We start from the raw sequence: 21,392 nt of genomic DNA, 5'->3' as shown, positions 1-21,392 counted from the left end.
AAAGAAAGACCTTGTGAATGTTGACGGCAGGTATGGTTGTGGCTTATAGCGCCGTGATATTACTTCCATATCTAAAAGACGTTGAAGGAAGCTAAAAACAAGTTATCAAAGAGGAATAAATGCTAGAATTCACTGTTGAAGTTAACTTTCTCTCCATAAGGGTGGGCAAGCTCTTGGCCTAAAATTTTGTGAATAACAAACGAAGGTAAGAGAGTAGATATGCACTAGTAACTTGCTGAATATCACAATTGAGGAATAGTACTTTTTTTGCGCAAAAAGTCAGTTTATTAACAATGTGCCGTAGAAGCTTTAGAGGAGTGGATACAGAGATATATGATAATCATCCTATAACAGCACAGTTGTCATAGACTAAAAGAAATTCATTGTATGTACGTTTGAAGCAAGACTAGTGCCAGTAGCAGAATGACAAGTAAAGAGACGAAGAGCAGAACAGGAGGATACAAACCTGTAGCAAGGTTCCTACAAAATGTAACTGCGAGACGGTATCGTTCGCATGTATGGTAAATGCAACATTAACGGTAAGATTTTTTCTTTACTGTTATTTTTATTTCAGACGACCGGGGTGGTCTGGAAGCAGGTAAAATCGCTCTTCATCTCAAGATTTTGCGTCATTAACGACTTTTTAATTCTATAAAATAGATTGAACAAATTCTGTCTTTAAATATATTTTGATGAAAAATTTTTATGATACAAAAATTTAAATGCTCTTTACACAGCAGGTAAGATATAATCACATATAATGATGTTGGTCTATAAAAGGTCGTTTTTATGATTGAGGGGGAATCACGAATACTACAGAATTGAAAATGCAAGATAAAGGGGAAAATAAAATAGTATTTTTCTTTACCTTGTGCATTTGAATTTTTTATATCTAATACTTACTTTTTCTGAATTTTTAGTTCTGACGATGACTCATGCAGCTGCATTTGCATGGTTACTCAACAACTGACACACCTTTGGCCGAGAGTTCATAGAACCAATTTCAGACTGTTTCTCGACCATTCCATTCTCGAATAGTACGAAGGAAAAATTATCACCAAAATTTTTCCGTCCTAGCTCTGATTTCTCTTATTTTATTGCGACGGTCATTTGCTCCTATGTAAATAAGAATCCAGATAATATTTTGGCCATCTGAGGAGAAAGATGGTGCTTGAAATTTCGTGAAAAGATGCCGCCGCAGCGAGAAACGCCTTTGTTTTAATGTTTGACAGCCAAACTCGATTACCCTATTCATGCAGTCTCTCCTGTATTTCGCGATAGCACAAAACGAGCTTCCCGAATTTGAATTTTTTGAATGTCCTGCGTCAGCTCTGTTTGGCAAGGACCCACACCGTGCAGCAATGCTCTAAAAGAGGACGGAGAAGCGTAGAATGGCAGTCCCTCCAATGGATTTGTTGGACCTTCCAAGTGTTCTGCCAGTCTTTGGTTCGTATTCCCCAACACATTTTCCATGTAACGGTTCCGATACAGCCGGCCGCGGTGGCCCAGCGGTTCTAGGCGCTCAGTCCGGAACCGCACGACTGCTACGGTCGCAGGTTCGAATCCTGCTTTGGGCATGGATGTGTGTGATGTCCTTAGGTTAGTTAGGTTTAAGTAGTTCTAAGTTCTAGGGGACTCATGACCACAGATGTAAAGTCCCATAGTGCTCAGAGCCATTTGTTCCGATACAAGTTGTTTGTAACTGTAACATCTAGTTATGTAGTTGAATGCACAACGTTTAAAACTGTGCAATTTTCGTGTAACCGCAATTTAACAGACACTTTTAGTACTCATATGGAGCAGCTCACAATTTTTGTTGTGTAGGATTAATTGATTTACGCACCATGCAAGAATTTTATCTAAAGCACTGTGCAATTATTTTTGATCTTCTGATGATTAGCGGCTAAACGACACCATCATCTGCGAACAGTCTAAGAGTAAGCACCTAAAGCATTTATAATGATTAAGCGCAGTTAGCGGCTAAACGACACCATCATCTGCGAACAGTCTAAGAGTAAGCACCTAAAGCATTTATAATGATTAAGCGCAGTGGAGGACCTATAACTCTACCTTGATGAACTCCTGATACAATTTTTGTTTTTCTAGAAAACTTCACGCATATTACAAAGAACCATGATATCAAGAGAGGCTTGTCACTTGCTAGACAGTCAGTGTCGAATGTTGACAACGTCTCACGGAGCAAAGGTGTAGCTTTAGCAACATTTATTCATACAGTATGGACTATTTGTATAGTAAGGCCTGTTTGTGATGCAGAGATGTGAGATCCAGACCACAGGAAAGAGTGAACGTAGTAGAATAGACTCCATTGAATTGTGGTGTTGGGGGAAATTCCTTAGTGTTTCGTGGACTGCAAAGATCTTAATTCAGTATTACTGCAATTGAAACAAGGTTGCTCTCTTTAAGCTGTGATACTGAAACATAAACAGATCTACTTTGGGAAGGTCATGAGAAGACCTGATTCCCTGGAAAAGATCTTATGCTAGGTAAGATGGAAGGCATATAGTGAAGAGGACTGCAAAGGATGAAATGGATTGATGACAATTCATTGGTAATGCATTCCACCTTGGAAAGTCTTCGGGAGATTGTACGGGATAGAAGAAATCATGAGGAATCAGAATTGACTAAACGAATAGGGACAGAGTGAGAGAGAAAGAGAGAGAGAGAGAGAGAGAGAGAGAGAGAGAGAGATAGAGAGGAAATGACGAATCCAGTCGCACAATTCAGTCGATAACTCCCTAGGTCGGAAATTTGATTAGAAGCCGCTCGTGGGGAACGGCGTCAAAATTGTTCTGGAAATTTAGAAAAAATGTAGAAAGATGGAATCAGCTTGAGACCTGTATCGGTAGCTCTCAGTACTTCGTGTGAATAAAAGGCCAGCTGTGTTTCATAAGAGCGATATTTCTTGCATCCGTCCAGTTGTATGTCAATAGATCGTTTTCTTCAAGGTATAATATAATTTTAGAACACAGTATATCGATAGCAGGCAATGAAAACGTCGTAAGTCCATCTGTCTACGAAAACCACGTAATTCCATTAACCACTAACTCCATTATAAAAGATAGATTTGAAAGTGCATGGATTTCTCTAATGTGTTAATAAATAGGTTTCTACTATAAAGTTGCACATGCAGCAAATTTATCTGTATCACTTAATATTTTTTAAGAAATCGTTTTTGCTTCTCCTTTGAAGTTAAGCAAAATATATTTATGAGGTTTTCATTGCCTTCCATCGATATGTTCAAGAATTGCCACTCAAGTCGAAATTGATAAATTGCTGCGAGTCCAGCCAATGTGTTGAAGAAAACTGAGAACAAAAATGTATTTTTAAAATTATGAGGGCCATTTTTTTCAACCTCCGATCGATCGCGAAATTAAAACCATAGTGCAAATTGGGTGAAGCTTAGTGCATAGGTGTTGCGCAGTGTGTCTAATTTGTCCATCTATTACGTCACTTCGCATGTTTCACTTCTGAGTGCACAGTGAGCAAGTAAAGATGTGTAGGAAATAGTGTCTCCCACCAAGTGTGAAGTCCTGCGAAGGCTTTCGCCTGATTTCATGCGCCCCGTATAATGTAACTGCCATGAGTTTCCTTCTTGATGAAAATTCTCGACCACACACAGCAGGTGCAACGAAGACTATCCTACTGCGTCGTCGATGGGAAGTGCTTGATCACTCACCATACAGCCTGGAATTGGCTCCTTCTAACTTTCATCTATTGGTTCACATGAACCACTAGCTATGAGGATAGCATTTTGGCACAGCTGACAAGCTGCAGACCAGTGTAAGGCCGTCGGCCCAGGGGACAAGGCAGAAAATGCTGACATGAATGCAGACGGAATACTCAGTGTCACAAGAGACACCGCTAATGGCACAGAGCACAAGCTGGTTAACATTTTTTTGCGTTGTCAGCGCTCTCCTGCGACAGGTGTCGGCTTTATTTTCTTGCTAACCATACAGTATGTTCACGAAAGTGGACGTGCGTAGAATTCCTGTATTAGCTCTACTAAAACGCATAATTGCTGTCTTGAGTGTATGCTAGTCATGTTGTTCTGTCTATGGTATATGAGGGTTGCCCAGAAAGCAATGCACCTCGGGCGTGTATGCCCTGTCGGTACCAATCCTTGTCCTGGAGGCGGAGCCAGTGCTTCAATGTGTGAATCACCTCCTCTTCGCCTTCAAAATGTCGTCCGCGAATGGCATCCTTTAATCGCCCAAGCAAGTGGAAGTCTGAGGGGGCTAGGTCATGGCTGTAGGGTGGATGGGGTAATACCATCAAACCCTGCTTTGCGATGTGTTCAGCAGTCCTCAGGCTTGTGTGGGGCCGAGCGCTATCGTGTTGCATTTCCTGGTTTGCTGTGGCGCCGAAGTCGCCGGAAGCGCATCTTGAGTTTTGTCAATGTGTTGACATATACTTGTGAATTAACGGTACCGCGTCTTGGCATCACATCAATGAGAATCACACCTTCACAGTCCCAGAACACGGAGATCATGACCTTACCGGTGGAGCGGTTGCTTTGAATTTTTTTCTTCTGTGGGGAGTGGGAATGGCGCCATTCCATCGACTGTCGTTTTGTTTTGGGCTCAATCAGGGACAAGAAGGCCTCCCCCTCAGGTTCAAAACGTTGCAAAAAAACAACAAATCAAGGCAAATGTTTTTTTTCTGTGCGATTTGTGGTCCACAGTTAGACACCGCGGGAACCATCTTGCACACACTTTTGAATATCCGAGAGGGCGGATAATTGCATCCACACTTCCTTTAGTGATTGACAGATGCAGCGCCAACTGCTGAGTCGTAATGCGTCTGTCCTCGTGAATGAAAACATCAACTCGCTGCAACATGTCAGGTATGACAACCATGGATGTTCTCTCCGATCGCTGCAAGTCGTGGAGCTCTGCCGAACCGCCTTCTGATGACCTCACCCTCCGTGCCCAGAGACTAACTATACTTCTACCGACAGCAGATGCTCCATAGACTTTGCATAAGCGTTTGTGAATATTCCCCACATTTTCTTTCTCTGGAATGAGAAATTCAATGACGGCACGCTGATTGTAACGTACGTCATCTGCAGACGCTATTTTGAGGCTGTCTTGCAGCTACGCTGTATGTCGAAAGTGACGGAAACTTGTCGCGCTCACTCAGGAGACTTGAGATAATACATACGTCACGTTACGCATTGTAGCAGTGTTTTTGGCTGAGAAAAAGAAATGCGGTGCGTTGCTTTCTAGGCAACCCTCGTACATAAATAAAAGCTTCAGTAGCTGAGAAAGTATAATAAGACAAAACGAAAAATACATTTTCATTCAGTAAGGGTATCGGTTTATAAAAGTTCACCAAATCGAACAAACTCACTCTTGGCAGGCATAGGACTTATACAGGGTGTTACAAAAAGGTACGGCCGAACTTTCAGGAAACATTCCACACACACAAAGAAAGAAAAGATGTTATGTGGACATGTGTCCGGAAACGCTTAATTTCCATGTTAGAGCTCATTTTAGTTTCGTCCACCTACGCTCAATGGAGCACGTTATCTTGATTTCATACGGCATACTCTACCTGTGCTGCTAGAACACGTGCCTTTACAAGTACGACACAACATGTGGTTCATGCACGATGGAGCTCCTGCACATTTCAGTCGAAGTGTTCGTACGCTTCTCAACAACAGATTCGGTGACCGATGGATTGGTAGAGGCGGACCAATTCCATGGCCTCCACGCTCTCCTGACCTCAACATTCTTGACTTTCATTTATGGGGGCATTTGAAAGCTCTTGTCTACGCAACCCCGGTACCAAATGTAGAGACTCTTCATGCTCATATTGTGGACGGCTGTGATACAATACGCCATTCTCCAGAGCTGCATCAGCGCATCAGGGATTCCATGCGACGGAGGGTGGATGCATGTATCCTCGCTAACGGAGGACATTTTGAACATTTCCTCTAACAAAGTGTTTGAAGTCACGCTGGTACGTTTTGTTGCTGTGTGTTTCCATTCCATGATTAATGTGATTTGAAGAGAAGTAATAAAATGAGCTCTAACATGGAATGTAAGCGTTTCCGGACACATGTCCACATAACATATTTTCTTTCTTTGTGTGTGAGGAATGTTTCCTGAAAGTTTGGCCGTACCTTGTTGTAACACCCTGTATTTACATAACATACTAAGAAATTATTTCTGTCAGTTTCATAGGAAACTCCCACAACTTTATAGAAAAGTGGAAGTGGAAAAATATCTGTACAGTAGGATACGAACCCTCTACCGAACTAGCCTTGGTTCCGTAACGGGGCACCTCGGCCAACTACACTATACTGAATCTCAACTTCTAGCAACCTCATATTTTATGCTTCTGAAGACTTTACTCGCCGACATTATTGACATTTAATTATAACAAATCCTTATAAGAACGATACGTTTTCATGACTCTTCAATATGTCGTTGCCTTGAAATGGCTTACTCTCCTAGCACACGAGTTATAACGTGAAAGGAACTAAATACGAAAGTTCTTTAACGACCAATATGACGTTTCCCGCCATTTTATTACAACAAATCGTACCAATAACGATTCTCTTTCGAGAGATTCAATTACTTAGAAACAGCAAATATTTATAGAGTGCAACGTATAACATAAAACTCGCCGAATATGGACTTCTGCTGAACACGCCAAGTACAGTACGGGGTCTTGCTTTATACTTGTGATGCAGGAAGCATTCTTGTTGCCTTTTGGTTCTACTACACGTGGTACGTTGCAGAAATATCGCAGAACTTGTTTCGTGTCTCACGTGACGAAATGGCTCCTCAACGAGAAATAGCAGGAGGTGAAGTCGGAAAACTCGTAGAGCGCCACGTCAATGTTGGCTAACTCCTCCCGTGTGCTGAAGGCTTAAGGAATTGGCGGAAGTCACAGGCGGCTGCCCTCTATGGTGAGGGTATTGGAAAGATGGCACGACACTGCGACAAACGTGTATATCGGAGCGGCCACTATTTAGATCAGTAGCTAGAAGGTGAAGCTAATGAAATGATAATTAAATTAGGTGCAAACAGACGTTGATATACGTCATTGGGGATATGTTGAAAATGTGTGCCCCGACCGGGACTCAAACCCGTAATCTCCTTCTTATATGGCAGACGCTCTATCCATCTGAGCCACCGAGGGCACAGAGGGTAGTGCGCCTGCAGGGACTTATCCCTTCCACGCTCCCAGTGAGACCCACATTCCCGACATGTCCACACCACTACATTCGTAGTGCGCCTAATAGATGTTTTCCCATCACACTCATTACTCGTGGCAGATTAATCTACCAAGTCCCGTACGAGATGGGGCATAGCGAGAGCGTTCGCACTAGAAGGTCAATGGCCGGGTAGCATACCTTCATATATAGTGTAGCTAAATGTTACAAGTAAAACATTTTTGATTTTCGTTGTGGTTTCCATTTCGCGACCAATGGGAGGTTAATAAAAAAAATGACTAGATGCTAGCAGGACGCATGCTCTAAGGTTTCTGCACAAGTTTAATTATACACATATGCTGTTCATCCATTCCTGGGAATCGAGAATCGCGACGATTTTTGCCTATTATCCACATTGTTACTTGCACGATATCGCTCCCAGGAATTCCAAGACTTCAGAGTATGTTTTAATTTTAAGTTCAAAGTCGGGTAATGAACGTAAGAAAAAAACTTTTCGTGTGATATAATTACAAATTAATTCTCGGATCTTTTCTTTACTTGTACTGTGAGGTCTTGTTTCCTGTCAGATTTCAAGACTCTAAGTCAATGGGAAGTATCTTATAGCCTTTGATGAGTATGTTTACAATTGTCAAAATACGTAACGTATACAGCCATATCTTTTGATTACGTTGACTTAGAAGATTAACATTTTTACGCCACCAAAAGACTATAGACCTTATTACGTGACATAAATTTCGATTTGCTGCCGGTTACTGAGGAAAAGGGTTGTTAACTGTCGCACAGACACACAGGGACACAGACAGACGGACAAAAACATGATACTATGAGGATTCTGTTTTTACCGATTTGGGCACGGAACCATAAAAACATCCCTCGTAGGTCACGTGGCAGTGTCAAAGTTACGACACAGAGGAATTACAGACAATGGCTACGAATTGGCATTGATTTAAATCAATGGGGAAAATTAAAAATATGTACTAGTGATGGGCTAAACTGCGATTTTCCGCATCAGTGATTTATGTGAATGCTACTTTTCAGTATCTGTTATTCTTAACTGTGATTTGTCGCAGTTAAGAGTCGCAGTTAAGGAACATAGGTCGTGTATCCCTCCGCCACTGCTATTTCTGCGATTTCTGCTACTTCTGCGATTTCTGTGACTTCTGCTACTTCTGCGATTTCTGCGATTCCTGCGATTTCTGCGACTTACCACCGTATGAAAAAGTTACATCTGTCAACACAGAAAATTGCATCTCAACAAACCTGTCATTGGCAAGTATGTTTTACGTTTTTTCTTCCGTTGGCTTTAATTTTGTATTAAAGAAACAACTGTGAAAATATTAATAGCGTAATTAATATGTAAGTAGCCGTACAGTACCGTAATAGTTCGTATTTAGAAAATGAATTCTAACATATTGTTATGTTCACAGGTACCTGAACTACATTTCAGTCACTCAGTAAAGTGATAACTCAAAATATCATTGTCAACAGATCTGAAGAAATTGCCACTGCGTCTTTAGACCGTTTTCGTCAGAGGAGTGGTTAGTTTCTAAGCGTTCCGATGGACTTAATTACTTCAGTGAGATCGTTCTTGCAAATGTGATATTCATTATAGCAAATATTAGCAATCTACTCTGTCAATTATATTGCTAGTAATTAATGACAGCAAAAATTGTTTAATAATCCTTGTGTTTTTGCAGACACAGTTCTGACTCTGATTACTGGTTGCTGTACGTATCTATCCACATCAAGGCTGTTGAGAGAGACTCGTGAAGATTCAAGACAGCTCTTAGAGGATTTGCAGTTTGAAAGTGAAATAATTGTGAAATAAGTGTGTGAATGATTAAACTGTGTTTTATTGAAGTTGTTGTGCGATTTTAAAGGAATAATAAATGTCAAATACAGTGAGTGAATAATAAAAATCTCATTTTCCACATGTTTAAGCCGTTCTATACCCATAATTTTCCGCCACTTACTTATTGGTAAACACTTGTTGGAGAGTGACATGCCGCCCCCCCCCCCCCTTTCTCCACAATCTTGGTGTGACACTGACCTGTAACATATCCCGAAGCCTACAATATGCATTTTGAGGCTGTTGATATGAAAGTACAGATCTTCCAGTTAAATCAGGAATAGCTTAAGTGCATTACTTGAAAGTAACACAGGAAAAGCTTACTTATGTAGGTGGTAGTAGTGTTACACCAGGTGTAAAACTTTTCTCCCGAGTCTTGAACTGTGTCGGAACAAATGTGAGGCATTCATATGACTGTTTTCATTTCTCTACACTTATACAGATGTCTGAGTTCTGCTGTGTTAACATTGCAAAGTCCTGTAGGCATGTGGAGTATTAACCAAAACTGTCATATTGGAAGCAGAATCACATTTGTTACGTTACTTGATATTTTCAGGAGAAAAAGGCAATGTTGCTTCTTATTAATATAATACATTCAGAGTCACAGCAGTATTTGACCAACCATAACTGATGCTGAATGTGCATGTCGTCATATAATATGAAGGGCTTATTTCAATAGTGGTACAAGTCCATTACCTCCACTTTTCTGTCTATAATGCTTCTGAAATTAGTGATCCAAACAAACATAAATAAAGGTTCATCTCTAGCAAGAAACCATATGCTTGAATATTTCTGGTATCTCAACTGCAGATTTTTCAGCGCTCATTTAACTTTACGACTCTGTATTTCAAAATGAACAAAAATGGACTTGTACCACTATTGAAATAAGCCCTTCATATGCACACACAGCCCACCGATCTCGTGAGGCACAAGGCTCTCATAACGAAGTACGTACGTCGGTCAACAGATGACACTAGGAAAAGTATGTTAACTGCGCTTTTTAGTTGCTACTTGCTACTCTTAGTTGCGACTTGTCACGGAAATCGCAGTTAGACTCAATAGTGTATCGCAGAGATGGGCGTAGTACGAACTGTGGCCAACAGATGGCACTGTTAACCGCGCTTTCTAGTTGCTACTTGCGACTCTTAGTTGCGACTTGTCACTGAAATCGCAGAAAGCAGTGCTAAATTCGACCAATAGATGGCTCACGTCTTTGAATGTGAAATACTATTTGCGACTGCTAACTGTGACTGAAATCGCAATTAGATTCTGTATAGTTGCTACTGTGATATCTGTGACTTCTCAGTCACTGTGATTTCTAACAGATACGCGATTTCCTGCCCACCACTAATATGTACCAGATTGGGACTCGAATCTGGAATCTGGGTTCCCTGCTTACTAGACTGTTGCTCTGCTCACTTTCTAAAACTTCTCCTCCAGTCCAAACGCAACACGGCCCCTGGTCACGACTGTGTCACCTACCGTCACCTTCGAGAAAGCCCCTATTCCTTCCTACCTGTCCTCGCCCATCTCTATAATGTCATCCTCTCTACTGGCTTCTACCCTGACCTGTGGAAGACCTCCCGCGTCCTCCTCTTCCTCAAACCCAACAAACCCCCTTCTGCCGCCTCTTCCTATCGTCCCATCTGCCTCACCTCCGTCTTCAGTAAGGTCCTTGAATCCATCCTCTCCCACCGTATCCATCGGCACCTTGCTCAACACCACCTCCTCCCCCTTACCCAGTGTGGCTCCCGACCCTCCTTCTCTGCTGACGACCAACTCCTCAACCTTGTTCACCTTCTGTCCCTCCAGCTCAACTCCCGTCGCTCCGCCATTTTTGTTTCCCTTGACCTCCAAAATGCCTATGACCGTGTATGGCATCCCGGTCTCCTCTTTAAACTCCAAACCTACGCCCTGCCTATCAATTTTGTCCGTCTGGTCGCTTCCTTCCTCTCGCACCGTCCTTCCTATGTCACCCTCCACAACACCAACTCCCGTCTCTTTTATCCCACGGCTGGCGTCCCCCAGGGTTCTGTCCTCTCCCCTCTCCTTTATCTCTTGTATACAGCTGATATGCCCAAGCCACCCCCACCAGTTCACCTTCTCCAATATGCTGATGACACCGCCTTCCTGGCTCTCTATCCTACCCTTCACCGGTCTCAACGTACCCTCCAAACCCACCTTAACCAGTTCACCACTTGGTGTAACCAGTGGCTCCTCCGTCTGAACCCCTCCAAAACCCAGGCAATCATCATAGGCCGTACCACTCGCTCCTTTCGCCTCCAAGATTTCTACCTCACCCTTTATGGTCGTCCTATCCAACTCACCCCCACCCTGAAATACCTTGGCCTCACCCTTGACTGACACCTCACCTGGACCCCTCATCTCCTGACCATCCAGCAGAAAGCCCATTCCCGCCTCCGCCTGCTGAAACTCCTGTCCGGCCGGACATGGGGATTGCATCCTTCTACCATCCTCCACACCTACAAATCCCTCATCCGTCCTATCCTCTGTTATGCCAGCGTCGCCTGGATCTCCGCCCCCACCCGCTTTTACAAGGCTCTCCAAATCCTTGAACGCCATGCGCTCCGCCTTGCCTTCCGTATCCGCCTTCCTTCCCCCACACGGCTCCTGTATGAACTGATCCCCTTCCCCCACCTCCTCTTGTTCCTCCAACATCTCCGCATCCTTTACATTGTTCGCAGGGTTGATCCCCCCCACCCTCTGGTTTCCTCCTTCCTCTCCACCCCTCGCCCGTTGCCGCGCCTCTATCGCTGTATCCCTCCCTCTCTCCACCTCCACACCCTCCATCTCCTTCATCAGGGCAATTTCCAACGCCTCCCCCTCCCGGATGACGAACTTCGCCGTGACATATACCCTTCCTTCCAACTATAACCCGGCCTTGTTCCCCCCCCCCCCTCCCCAGGGCCCCCTTCTCCTCTTTCCTCCTTCTCCCAGAGCGGATTCTCCTCCATCCCCCCCTCCCCTGAGACCCTGCACCCCATACTTGCCTCTCTCCTTCCCACATCCCTCCCTACCTGGCCCTCTTCCGAGCGACCCCCATTCCCCTCCCCCATCTCTTCCCCTCCCTCCCTTCTTCAGGTCTCCCTCATCTCCTTGAACCTGGCAGATCCTCTGTATTGATCATCATCAGTGTGCCACGTCAGTGTTGTGTTTCATGCTATTTCTCGTGTGCGTCAAGAGGTGTGATTTTAATTGTGTACTGCCTTGAGGTTCGCCGTCAGTGTGCTATGCCATCCGTCAACACCTTCATGCTCCAGTCATACTGTGCCTTGTGTTCTTTTACTCGTCGCAGAGTGTGGCTTTTTGTGTGTGCTACTTTTAAACAGTTTTTTTTTATCTCCATTTTACAGTCACCCCGTTTTTTTGTATATTGCCTTCCATGATGTTCTCCCTTTTGTATATCTATGTTCGCCTTCTTCTCTCCTTTGCTGTTTTTAAATGTCTTCTATTGTTTTGTTCTATGTCTTTCGGCTGAAGAGCAGCGCATATGCTGCTGCCAGCCCGCCCCGATGGGGAATTGAAATACAATAAAGAAAAAAAAAAAAAAAAAAAAAAAAATCACTTTCTACATCCTCTCCCACCGTATCCATCGGCACCTTGCTCAACACCACCTCCTCCCCCTTACCCAGTGTGGCTTCCGACCCTCCTTCTCTGCTGACGACCAACTCCTCAACCTTGTTCACCTTCTGTCCCTCCAGCTCAACTCCCGTCGCTCCGCCATTTTTGTTTCCCTTGACCTCCAAAATGCCTATGACCGTGTATGGCATCCCGGTCTCCTCTTTAAACTCCAAACCTACGCCCTGCCTATCAATTTTGTCCGTCTGGTCGCTTCGTTCCTCTCGCACCGTCCTTCCTATGTCACCCTCCACAACACCAACTCCCGTATCTTTTATCCCACGGCTGGCGTCCCCCAGGTTTCTGTCCTCTCCCCTCTCCTTTATCTCTTGTATACAGCTGATATGCCCAAGCCACCCCCACCAGTTCACCTTCTCCAATATGCTGATGACACCGCCTTCCTGGCTCTCTATCCTACCCTTCAACGGTCTCAACGTACCCTCCAAACCCACCTTAACCAGTTCACCACTTGGTGTAACCAGTGGCTCCTCCGTCTGAACCCCTCCAAAACCCAGGCAATCATCATAGGCCGTACCACTCGCTCCTTTCGCCTCCAAGATTTCTACCTCACCCTTTATGGTCGTCCTATCCAACTCACCCCCACCCTGAAATACCTTGGCCTCACCCTTGACCGACACCTCACCTGGACCCCTCATCTCCTGACCATCCAGCAGAAAGCCCATTCCCGCCTCCGCCTGCTGAAACTCCTGTCCGGCCGGACATGGGGACTGCATCCTTCTACCATCCTCCACACCTACAAATCCCTCATCCGTCCTATCCTCTGTTATGCCAGCGTCGCCTGGATCTCCGCCCCCACCCGCTTTTACAAGGCTCTCCAAATCCTTGAACGTCATGCGCTCCGCCTTGCCTTCCGTATCCGCCTTCCTTCCCCCACACGGCTCCTGTATGAACTGATCCCCTTCCCCCACCTCCTCTTGTTCCTCCAACATCTCCGCATCCTTTACATTGTTCGCAGGGTTGATCCCCCCCACCCTCTGGTTTCCTCCTTCCTCTCCACCCCTCGCCCGTTGCCGCGCCTCTATCGCTGTATCCCTCCCTCTCTCCACCTCCACACCCTCCATCTCCTTCATCAGGGCAATTTCCAACGCCTCCCCCTCCCGGATGACGAACTTCGCCGTGACATATACCCTTCCTTCCAACTATAACCCGGCCTTGTTCCCCCCCACCCCCGCCCCAGGGCCCCTTCTCCTCTTTCCTCCTCCTCCCAGAGCGGATTTTCCTCCATCCCCCCCTCCCCTGAGACCCTGCACCCCATACTTGCCTCTCTCCTTCCCACATCCCTCCCTACCTGGCCCTCTTCCGAGCGCCCCCCATTCCCCTCCCCCATCTCTTCCCCTCCCTCCCTTCTTCAGGTCTCCCTCATCTCCTTGAACCTGGCAGATCCTCTGTCTTGATCATCATCAGTGTGCCACGTCAATGTTGTGTTTAGTTCTGTTTTCTCGTGTGCGTCAAGAGGTGTGATTTTCATTGTGTACTGCCGTGAGGTTCGCCGTGAGTGTTACGTTGTGTGCTATGCCATCCGTCAACACCTTTATGCTCTAGTCATACTGTGCCTTGTGTTCTTTTAATCGTCGCAATGTGTGGCTTTTTGTGTGTGCTACTTTTAAACAGTTTTTTTTTTATCTCCATTTTACAGTCACCCCGTTTTTTGTATATTGCCTTCCATGATGTTCTCCCTTTTTTATATCCATGTTCGCGTTCTTCTCTCCTTTGCTGTTTTTAAATGTCTTCTCTTGTTTTGTTCTGTGTCTTTCGGCTGAAGAGCAGCGCATGTGCTGCTGCCAGCCCGCCCCGATGGGGAATTGAAATACAATAAAGAAAAAAAAAAAAAAAAAAAATCACTTTCTTTTCTTTTTTGGGTGGACGTCATAAGGAATCCATTCAAGTTGATCGTTGATTCCCTTACTCAGTTTTTTTTCTTTTTTAATACAGAGGGCGAGCAGCCCTTTGACCGAACGCGCTGAGCTACCGTGCCGGCTCTCAGTAAGCCATCCAGACACAGCGAACATCGCAGCTGTACGGATTGCCCTAGCACGACTCCCGTCAGACTCAAATTCTCCATTTATCCAATCACTACAAGTGTAGTGTCCCTTGCCCATTATCCTCATTACTCGTGGCATTTCGCCAATTCCCGTAAGTGTTCGAGAATGATGTGTATCTGTGCGTAACAGATAATTGGCAATCGTTGCCTTAATTATATATGTATTTTAATGCCAAAGTTGATGACTATTTTGTTAGGCAGTGGTTATTGGTAGCAGTGAGAGGAGAGGCTTGCCTTACCTGGTCCCTTGCTGAGCGACGAGAAGAAGGAGTCGAGCGCGAGCTGTCCTGTGGGCAGGGCTGCGCTGAGAGCGCCGGAGAGCGCCAGCAGCTCCTGGCACGTCATCGCCTCGGACGCGGCGCCGCACGCGCTCTCCGACAGCGGGCACTGCCACAACAACGTCACAACACTGACACTCACTTCACGAATAACTTCCATGTTGTTTGTTTCTGTAGAGCGCGAACAAAGTAACTCGGATCGTAGCTGCGCAGACTGCGCGGTAGCGGAGGGGACAGTGGTGCTGGTGGGGCCTTCGTTGTGAAGGTAGGTGTGGTGCAGTTCAGCGTTTGAAGCCTATCCACAAACGTATTATCTCGCATAACTTGTAAGCTACACTAATGAGTCTGCAAACGGCAGTACAGTGGTCAAAATAAATGCTGCATTTTGCGTTATTGGCTATACAGAAAATAATAGGAAACAAACGTGATTTCGTTCTGTAGGTACGGTCATAAGAAAACAAAATTAAAAATGATAATTGATAAACACAAACTAAAAACAAAAACAACACCTTACAAGGGACTCCACACAGTTTGCTCTCACTGTCATCTCGCATAACGCATTGTTCGTGAAGCAACTGGCCCTCTTCGTAATTGGCCGCACTTTTGAACCATGTTAGGCATACTCCTTAGCAAGTTGTCTAGATAAGTCTTTCGGATATTGTCTCATTCGTCCATAGCGGCCTTTATGATGCCCTGTAAGGTTTACGGTGGGACAAGACGATTGCAAACCGCTCGTTTTAGCATGGCTCCTGTTTTCTAAATGCAGTTGTGATCTGGAGAATATGGAGGCCACTCCATCCGAATAATTCTATGCTCTATTAGGAAAGTGGTCACAAGATTGTGACGATGGGGCGTGCATTGCCATCCATCAGCGTGAATCCCGCTCTGATATGTTAAGCAAATGGAACAATAATGCGTGCAAGGATGTTGTCCCAGTCCTTCACACGAATCACCCTCCCATGTACTGGGACAAGGAGTGTCGTTTGGAAGTACATTATCCCAACCCAAAACATGAACGAAGCACCTTAAGAAGAGTGGCAGGCTACAGTTATGGTGTAAACGTTGTCTTTGTTGTCTCCACACACGGATATCAGTACTGTCAACGCGGAGACTGACAGAGTCTTATCAGAAAATAGTAGTGTGTGCCACTGTTGCCTAGTACACAGACTGTGATCTTGTGCCATGCAACACGAGCCCCTCTCCAAACCCAGTTTGGAGGAGGAGCCTTGAGAGACAATGCCTGCTCATGGAGCCTGCTTCGTACTGATTGTGTTGACAACTGCACTCCTGAACGTGCTTGGAACTGCCGCTGTAGACGTGTAGCATTGTGTTGAAGGTTTCTGATTGCTGTTATACGCAGATATTGGTCTTACACACTTGTTACTATTCTTTCGCGCCCACTTCTGTGACAATTTTTCTGTAATGATTTCGAATGTCACAGATAAAATGAATGCATGATGTGTTGGACATGTGCTCAGAATGTTAGACATACCTGTGATAATCCATGAATGCTGATTAAAATTCTGTGCTATCTGCCCTTGACTGGATCCAACAATATGTGACGAGTTGTGAAAGCTTCACTGAGTCACTGAGAATCTATAATGCTTCAGTATAATGTGTATGTGTGTGTGTGTGTATGTGTGTGTGTGTCAGAGAGAGAGAGAGAGAGAGAGAGAATTTGTGCATGTGTTTTGCATGCATATTTCTACAGTAATTCCATTTCTCTTCACCAAAAGGACTTCTTTACCATATAATGCCAGTGTTAGATGATGATGATGATGCTGATGTCAAAACCACAGCATGCTCCCAGCACGCACCTAAAAGAGTAATTTTGAAGTAATTTCTTCATAGGTGCCAAATGAATGAAGCGTGCAGCTACTTTTCATTGTGCAATATTAATAAAAAAATGTATCCCATTAACTCTTCGTGCAGATTGGCCGATTACAGTAGTAGTACACGGTTTTAAAATCATTTCATTTTGCATGTTGAAAGTGTGAATCATATCAAATGTACTTAGGACCATTTGTGTGCTATTATCGCCATATTGCATATTTAAGTAGTACCACTCGGCTAAGTCTACTATCTACGGCGTTTCTCATCGGAAATGTAGCGCTGCTAAGTGGGGCTGGCACTTAAAGGAGGACAGGACGGTGGAAAATATGGCAAAAAAGCTGAGTGCGTCAGAATCAGCATTTAATAACTACTGATGTTCAGATTTTCTACAGACATTTAGTCGCCTATGACCTGGTTTATTTAAAATAATTTTACATTTTCGGTCACATATTTGAAAGCGTTATTTATTAGCTATTACTAAGAAGCTGAAGCTCCTGTGTGGTTTTTTATGTAAATACAATCACCGCTAAAAGCATAATTTTATAATTGTAGGTTTCAAACATTCTCTTTTCGTTTTGTTTTCTAATATCAGACTTAACTGATCGAGATGACACAGGAAGAAAACTTCTATTTGGAATGTAATGTGGTTCAAATATCGTTCATATCGTCTTCATTTAGCTTCCCCATGATTTTCTATTCAATGAGATAAATCAATGGGCTGAATTATTTCTTTACAAACATACAGTCCATATCCTGCTGAGTTGTGGGTCCATTCGCAATGACCCTGAGGTTGTCGGGTCACAAATTACAAAACAAATGGTAAAGGTTATTCTTTACAGAAGTGTCAAGGGTCCTTCAGAAATATGACTGCAGATACGAATATTATAATGTTGTAGCTCAAGTCAACATCTGGCCAGTTATCCTTTCCGAAAGTTGCATGTTCACAATTGAGCTTTGTCTCATTATGGTGATCTTGCACTATCTGTCAGTAATGGTTTATTATGGATGTTTGACATCTTGCTACTTCCGACCATTAATATTGCATCAAATCTCTAACTGCGTCACGTGGATGACTGCAAAATGTTCTTGTGCGATAATTCATTGAGTTTTTGTTGGTACAGTTCCAGACGCCACTGCATAATCATACTCTGTTAAAAGCAATTGAGGGTCACAGAGTTGAACATTCCATTTAGAAAGAGCAATTGCAGTCAGCATTTTATGTATTTATTTGGCTTTACAAATGTAAACCCGCAGTCTTGGAATTTGTATGGCGGGTCGAAAGTTTCGCTGACAGTCATTTAGTTTTTTTTTTGTTAACATACGAAAGTAAAAATGTACGTGTAAACGATGTTTATAGCATACAAACAATGTTGATATAAAACTATATATAAAATGAAAGAAAGAAAATATTAAATTTTGAATCATAATGCTTAGGAAGAATAAACATAAGATAAACAAAAATGTGCAAAATAAAAGCTGAATACCTATTACCAAAAACATTATCTGAAACTAGTAGGGTCGACGTCAACATTAATGGGAAATGAAACAAGAAACACCCTCCCGTCCAATCCCTCCATGTAAAGTGGCATCAGTTGAGTAGCTACGATTAACAGCCTTAAGATATGTTCCACTAATGAGTGAAACGCCAAGGGAAATTAGGAAATGCAGGGGGTATATTTCTTTCTTGTATGAGACTACTTGACGTACCATTAGTAACCGGTTTGAAACGAATAGACAGTGAATCGTGACAAAGTAACTAAGAGGCGGTGTTTAAAATTAGCCAATGCAAGAAAACCGTAGTACGTTTCATTTCATTTTTATCTTTCGTTGTCGCTCTTTTCGGGTTCTGTATGGCGACAGCATTTTATTGACATAGTTTTGTGGCTCATTATATTTCTTTTGATAGATGCCATTTCTATTGCCATACCGTCATGTTAATGTCAAACGAATGGAAAGTGATGTGTAACATTTATCTGAAAATTTGATTAATTTTGTTGTGTTTTACTTGTATTTTAATTAGTTAGGTGTTAATGTTGCTGTACAGATTTTCGTGCTTTTGTGTTGGGTACCTGAAAAACTGAAATAGTTACCAATCCATGAATTTTCTTAGATGGATGTGTAGAGCATTCCCAGATTACCATCGGACCACATCAACAGTGGTTAATAAGGCGGGCGGTTTTGGCCCACTCTTATGTCTCGGAAAGCCGCGTTCTACACGCAACACAAACCTAAATTGAACCTCAAAAGAGATACGAAGTGAGATCTGCTATCCCTATAACGCAGCAATGTACTTGAAATAGGCATGTGATACAGCAGATTAAACACAATCACATAGTGGGTAATAGCGTTAAATACTAGGTGCGTCTAACAGACTTGGTGAATGGTCTAATACTCAAATGACAACGTGTGATGAAGATGCATGCTTGCAGAAACATTGCATAACATGGAACACATTTAACACGAAGCAGAATTATCATCTACAGTCAGTGGAGGGTAGCGAGGCTGAATACTTGCGTCACAGACCAATGGAGCAACGCATTAATCTGAAACATTTTTGAAATCGTGGAAGATGTCCGAGAAGGTGCAAGTGTACAGACAAAAGTCGTTCAAACACGTCCGGGGCGGATGACGCATCACATTTTGATTAATCATCAAGAAGATCAGCAACAAGTAACACTGAACAAGTGAGACACGCTCTGGCACAAAATCGACAACTATCAATGAGACTCACATAGCAGGAACTGCTGACGCAGCACGGACATCGTCAACACCAGATTTTACAAATATTTTTGAAAGCGGAGCACCTATCGCGGAACTGTGTTGTACAAAGTGACTAACGAGCAGAAGACAACACAATTGGAAAACAGGTGAAGCTCTCGTTGAAATGTGTGACCGAGAACTGTCTGCGATCATTTCAATCTGGAGTAAGGCAGTCAACTATCAGAGTTGCGCTGCAGAGCTGCTTTGCATTACATTTCGGCTGTTATTGTAAAATGTGGAGCATCAGTGCCTTGACTTAACACAAAGTGGTCTTCACTGACAGTTTTACACCAGATTTGTAAGCAATAACATAAATGCTAACGACGTATTCTGTTTATATGTTTTACTTGCCTTATGACACAATTCCGCGATCTCATTAGACTTCTCTAGTAAAAAGTAAATAAATAAATAAATAAATTCTGAGCCTCCCAGATTTTCATTCAGATCTAGCGGAAGAACCAATGTCACAATTTGTCAGCGTTTATCATAAAAACAGGCGAAACGTCTGAAAAAATTTTATGATGGTTTTTAATCAACTAGAAATTAAAAAATTAAAAACACAATTAGTCTAAAGGGTAATATCCAGTATGAATAAACACATGAAATCTGAAAATACGTTTTTGCTGTTTATCTTGTTATGTTTTAATTTTTTATGTTGTAGTTTAGATTTTAGAAGCATTGGTAAAATACTTTATATTTTATCAGTAATTTCGTTTTCTCATGAACAATTGTTTTTAATTAGTGATAATTTATACAAAAATTTGTTATCCTGTAACTCACTGGTGAACGGTAACTTTATGTACTTAACACCTCCTATTCCCTCCCCACACGCATCCCCAGTTTCGACGTACAGTTCAGCGAGATGCTCGGATGTTCCCTCTCATTATTTGAACATCGAGATAGACATGAACGGTGACGAAGTAATGAGTGTTATCGACAGGATATCTCAAGGTGAGCCGGCCGAAGTGGCCGTGCGGTTAAAGGCGCTGCAGTCTGGAACCGCAAGACCGCTACGGTCGCAGGTTCGAATCCTGCCTCGGGCATGGATGTTTGTGATGTCCTTAGGTTAGTTAGGTTTAACTAGTTCTAAGTTCTAGGGGACTAATGACCTCAGAAGTTGAGTCCCATAGTGCTCAGAGCCATTTGAACCATTTTTTTATCTCAAGGTGATTCCGTATTTCCGGATTTTTGGAAGGCTTTTGGCACAGTTTCTCACAAGCGAGTTCCAATAAAATTGCATGCTTAGGAATATCGTCTCAATTGTGCGATTAGATACGTGATTTCCCGTCAGAAACGTCATTGTGTTGTAGTGACTGACAGGAAGTCATCTAGTGAAACTGAACTGACTCTTGGCGTACCCTAGGGAAGCGTTCTCAGTCTACGTAAACGATTTAAGACACGGTATGAGCAGTTCTCTTAGGTTGTTTACAGATGGTGCTGTCGTTTACCGTCCAGTAACGTTATTAGAATACAAAAATGATTTAAAGAAGACGTTTTCATGGTGCGAAATGTTCAAGTTGACCATAAATATTAGCAGGTGAGAGATCACCTACAAGAGTACTACAAAAAATTCCGTTAAACTGGGTCTGTACAATAAATCACAAAAATTTAAAGATCGGAGGGGCACACAGAAAGTGTTGTGGGGAGGGCGAACCAAATATACTTTTTGGTAAAAAATTTAGAAGATGCCTACACGATGCTTGAACGTCCTCTTCTGGAAGCCTTCTTGGATAAGATTTATGGACATCGAATACGTTCAAAGGGCAG

The 21,392-nt window shown here is 43.3% G+C and overlaps 1 protein-coding gene across 1 annotated transcript in view; it reads right to left on the bottom strand.

Annotated features, from left to right (window-relative positions):
* Positions 1 to 21,392, bottom strand: part of LOC124775227 (voltage-dependent T-type calcium channel subunit alpha-1G-like) — a 790,960-nt gene that overhangs the window by 409,288 nt on the left and 360,280 nt on the right. Inside the window, exon 11 of the mRNA XM_047250065.1 lies at positions 14,994 to 15,203. Coding sequence (XP_047106021.1) covers positions 14,994 to 15,203 — 210 coding nt within the window. The remainder of the gene's footprint in view (positions 1 to 14,993; positions 15,204 to 21,392) is intronic.

The sequence above is a fragment of the Schistocerca piceifrons genome, chromosome 2, assembly GCF_021461385.2.
Source record: "Schistocerca piceifrons isolate TAMUIC-IGC-003096 chromosome 2, iqSchPice1.1, whole genome shotgun sequence".
Lineage (NCBI taxonomy): Eukaryota > Metazoa > Arthropoda > Insecta > Orthoptera > Acrididae > Schistocerca > Schistocerca piceifrons.
Note: the sequence above shows the minus strand (reverse complement) of the source record. Positions and strands in the feature narration are given on the sequence as shown.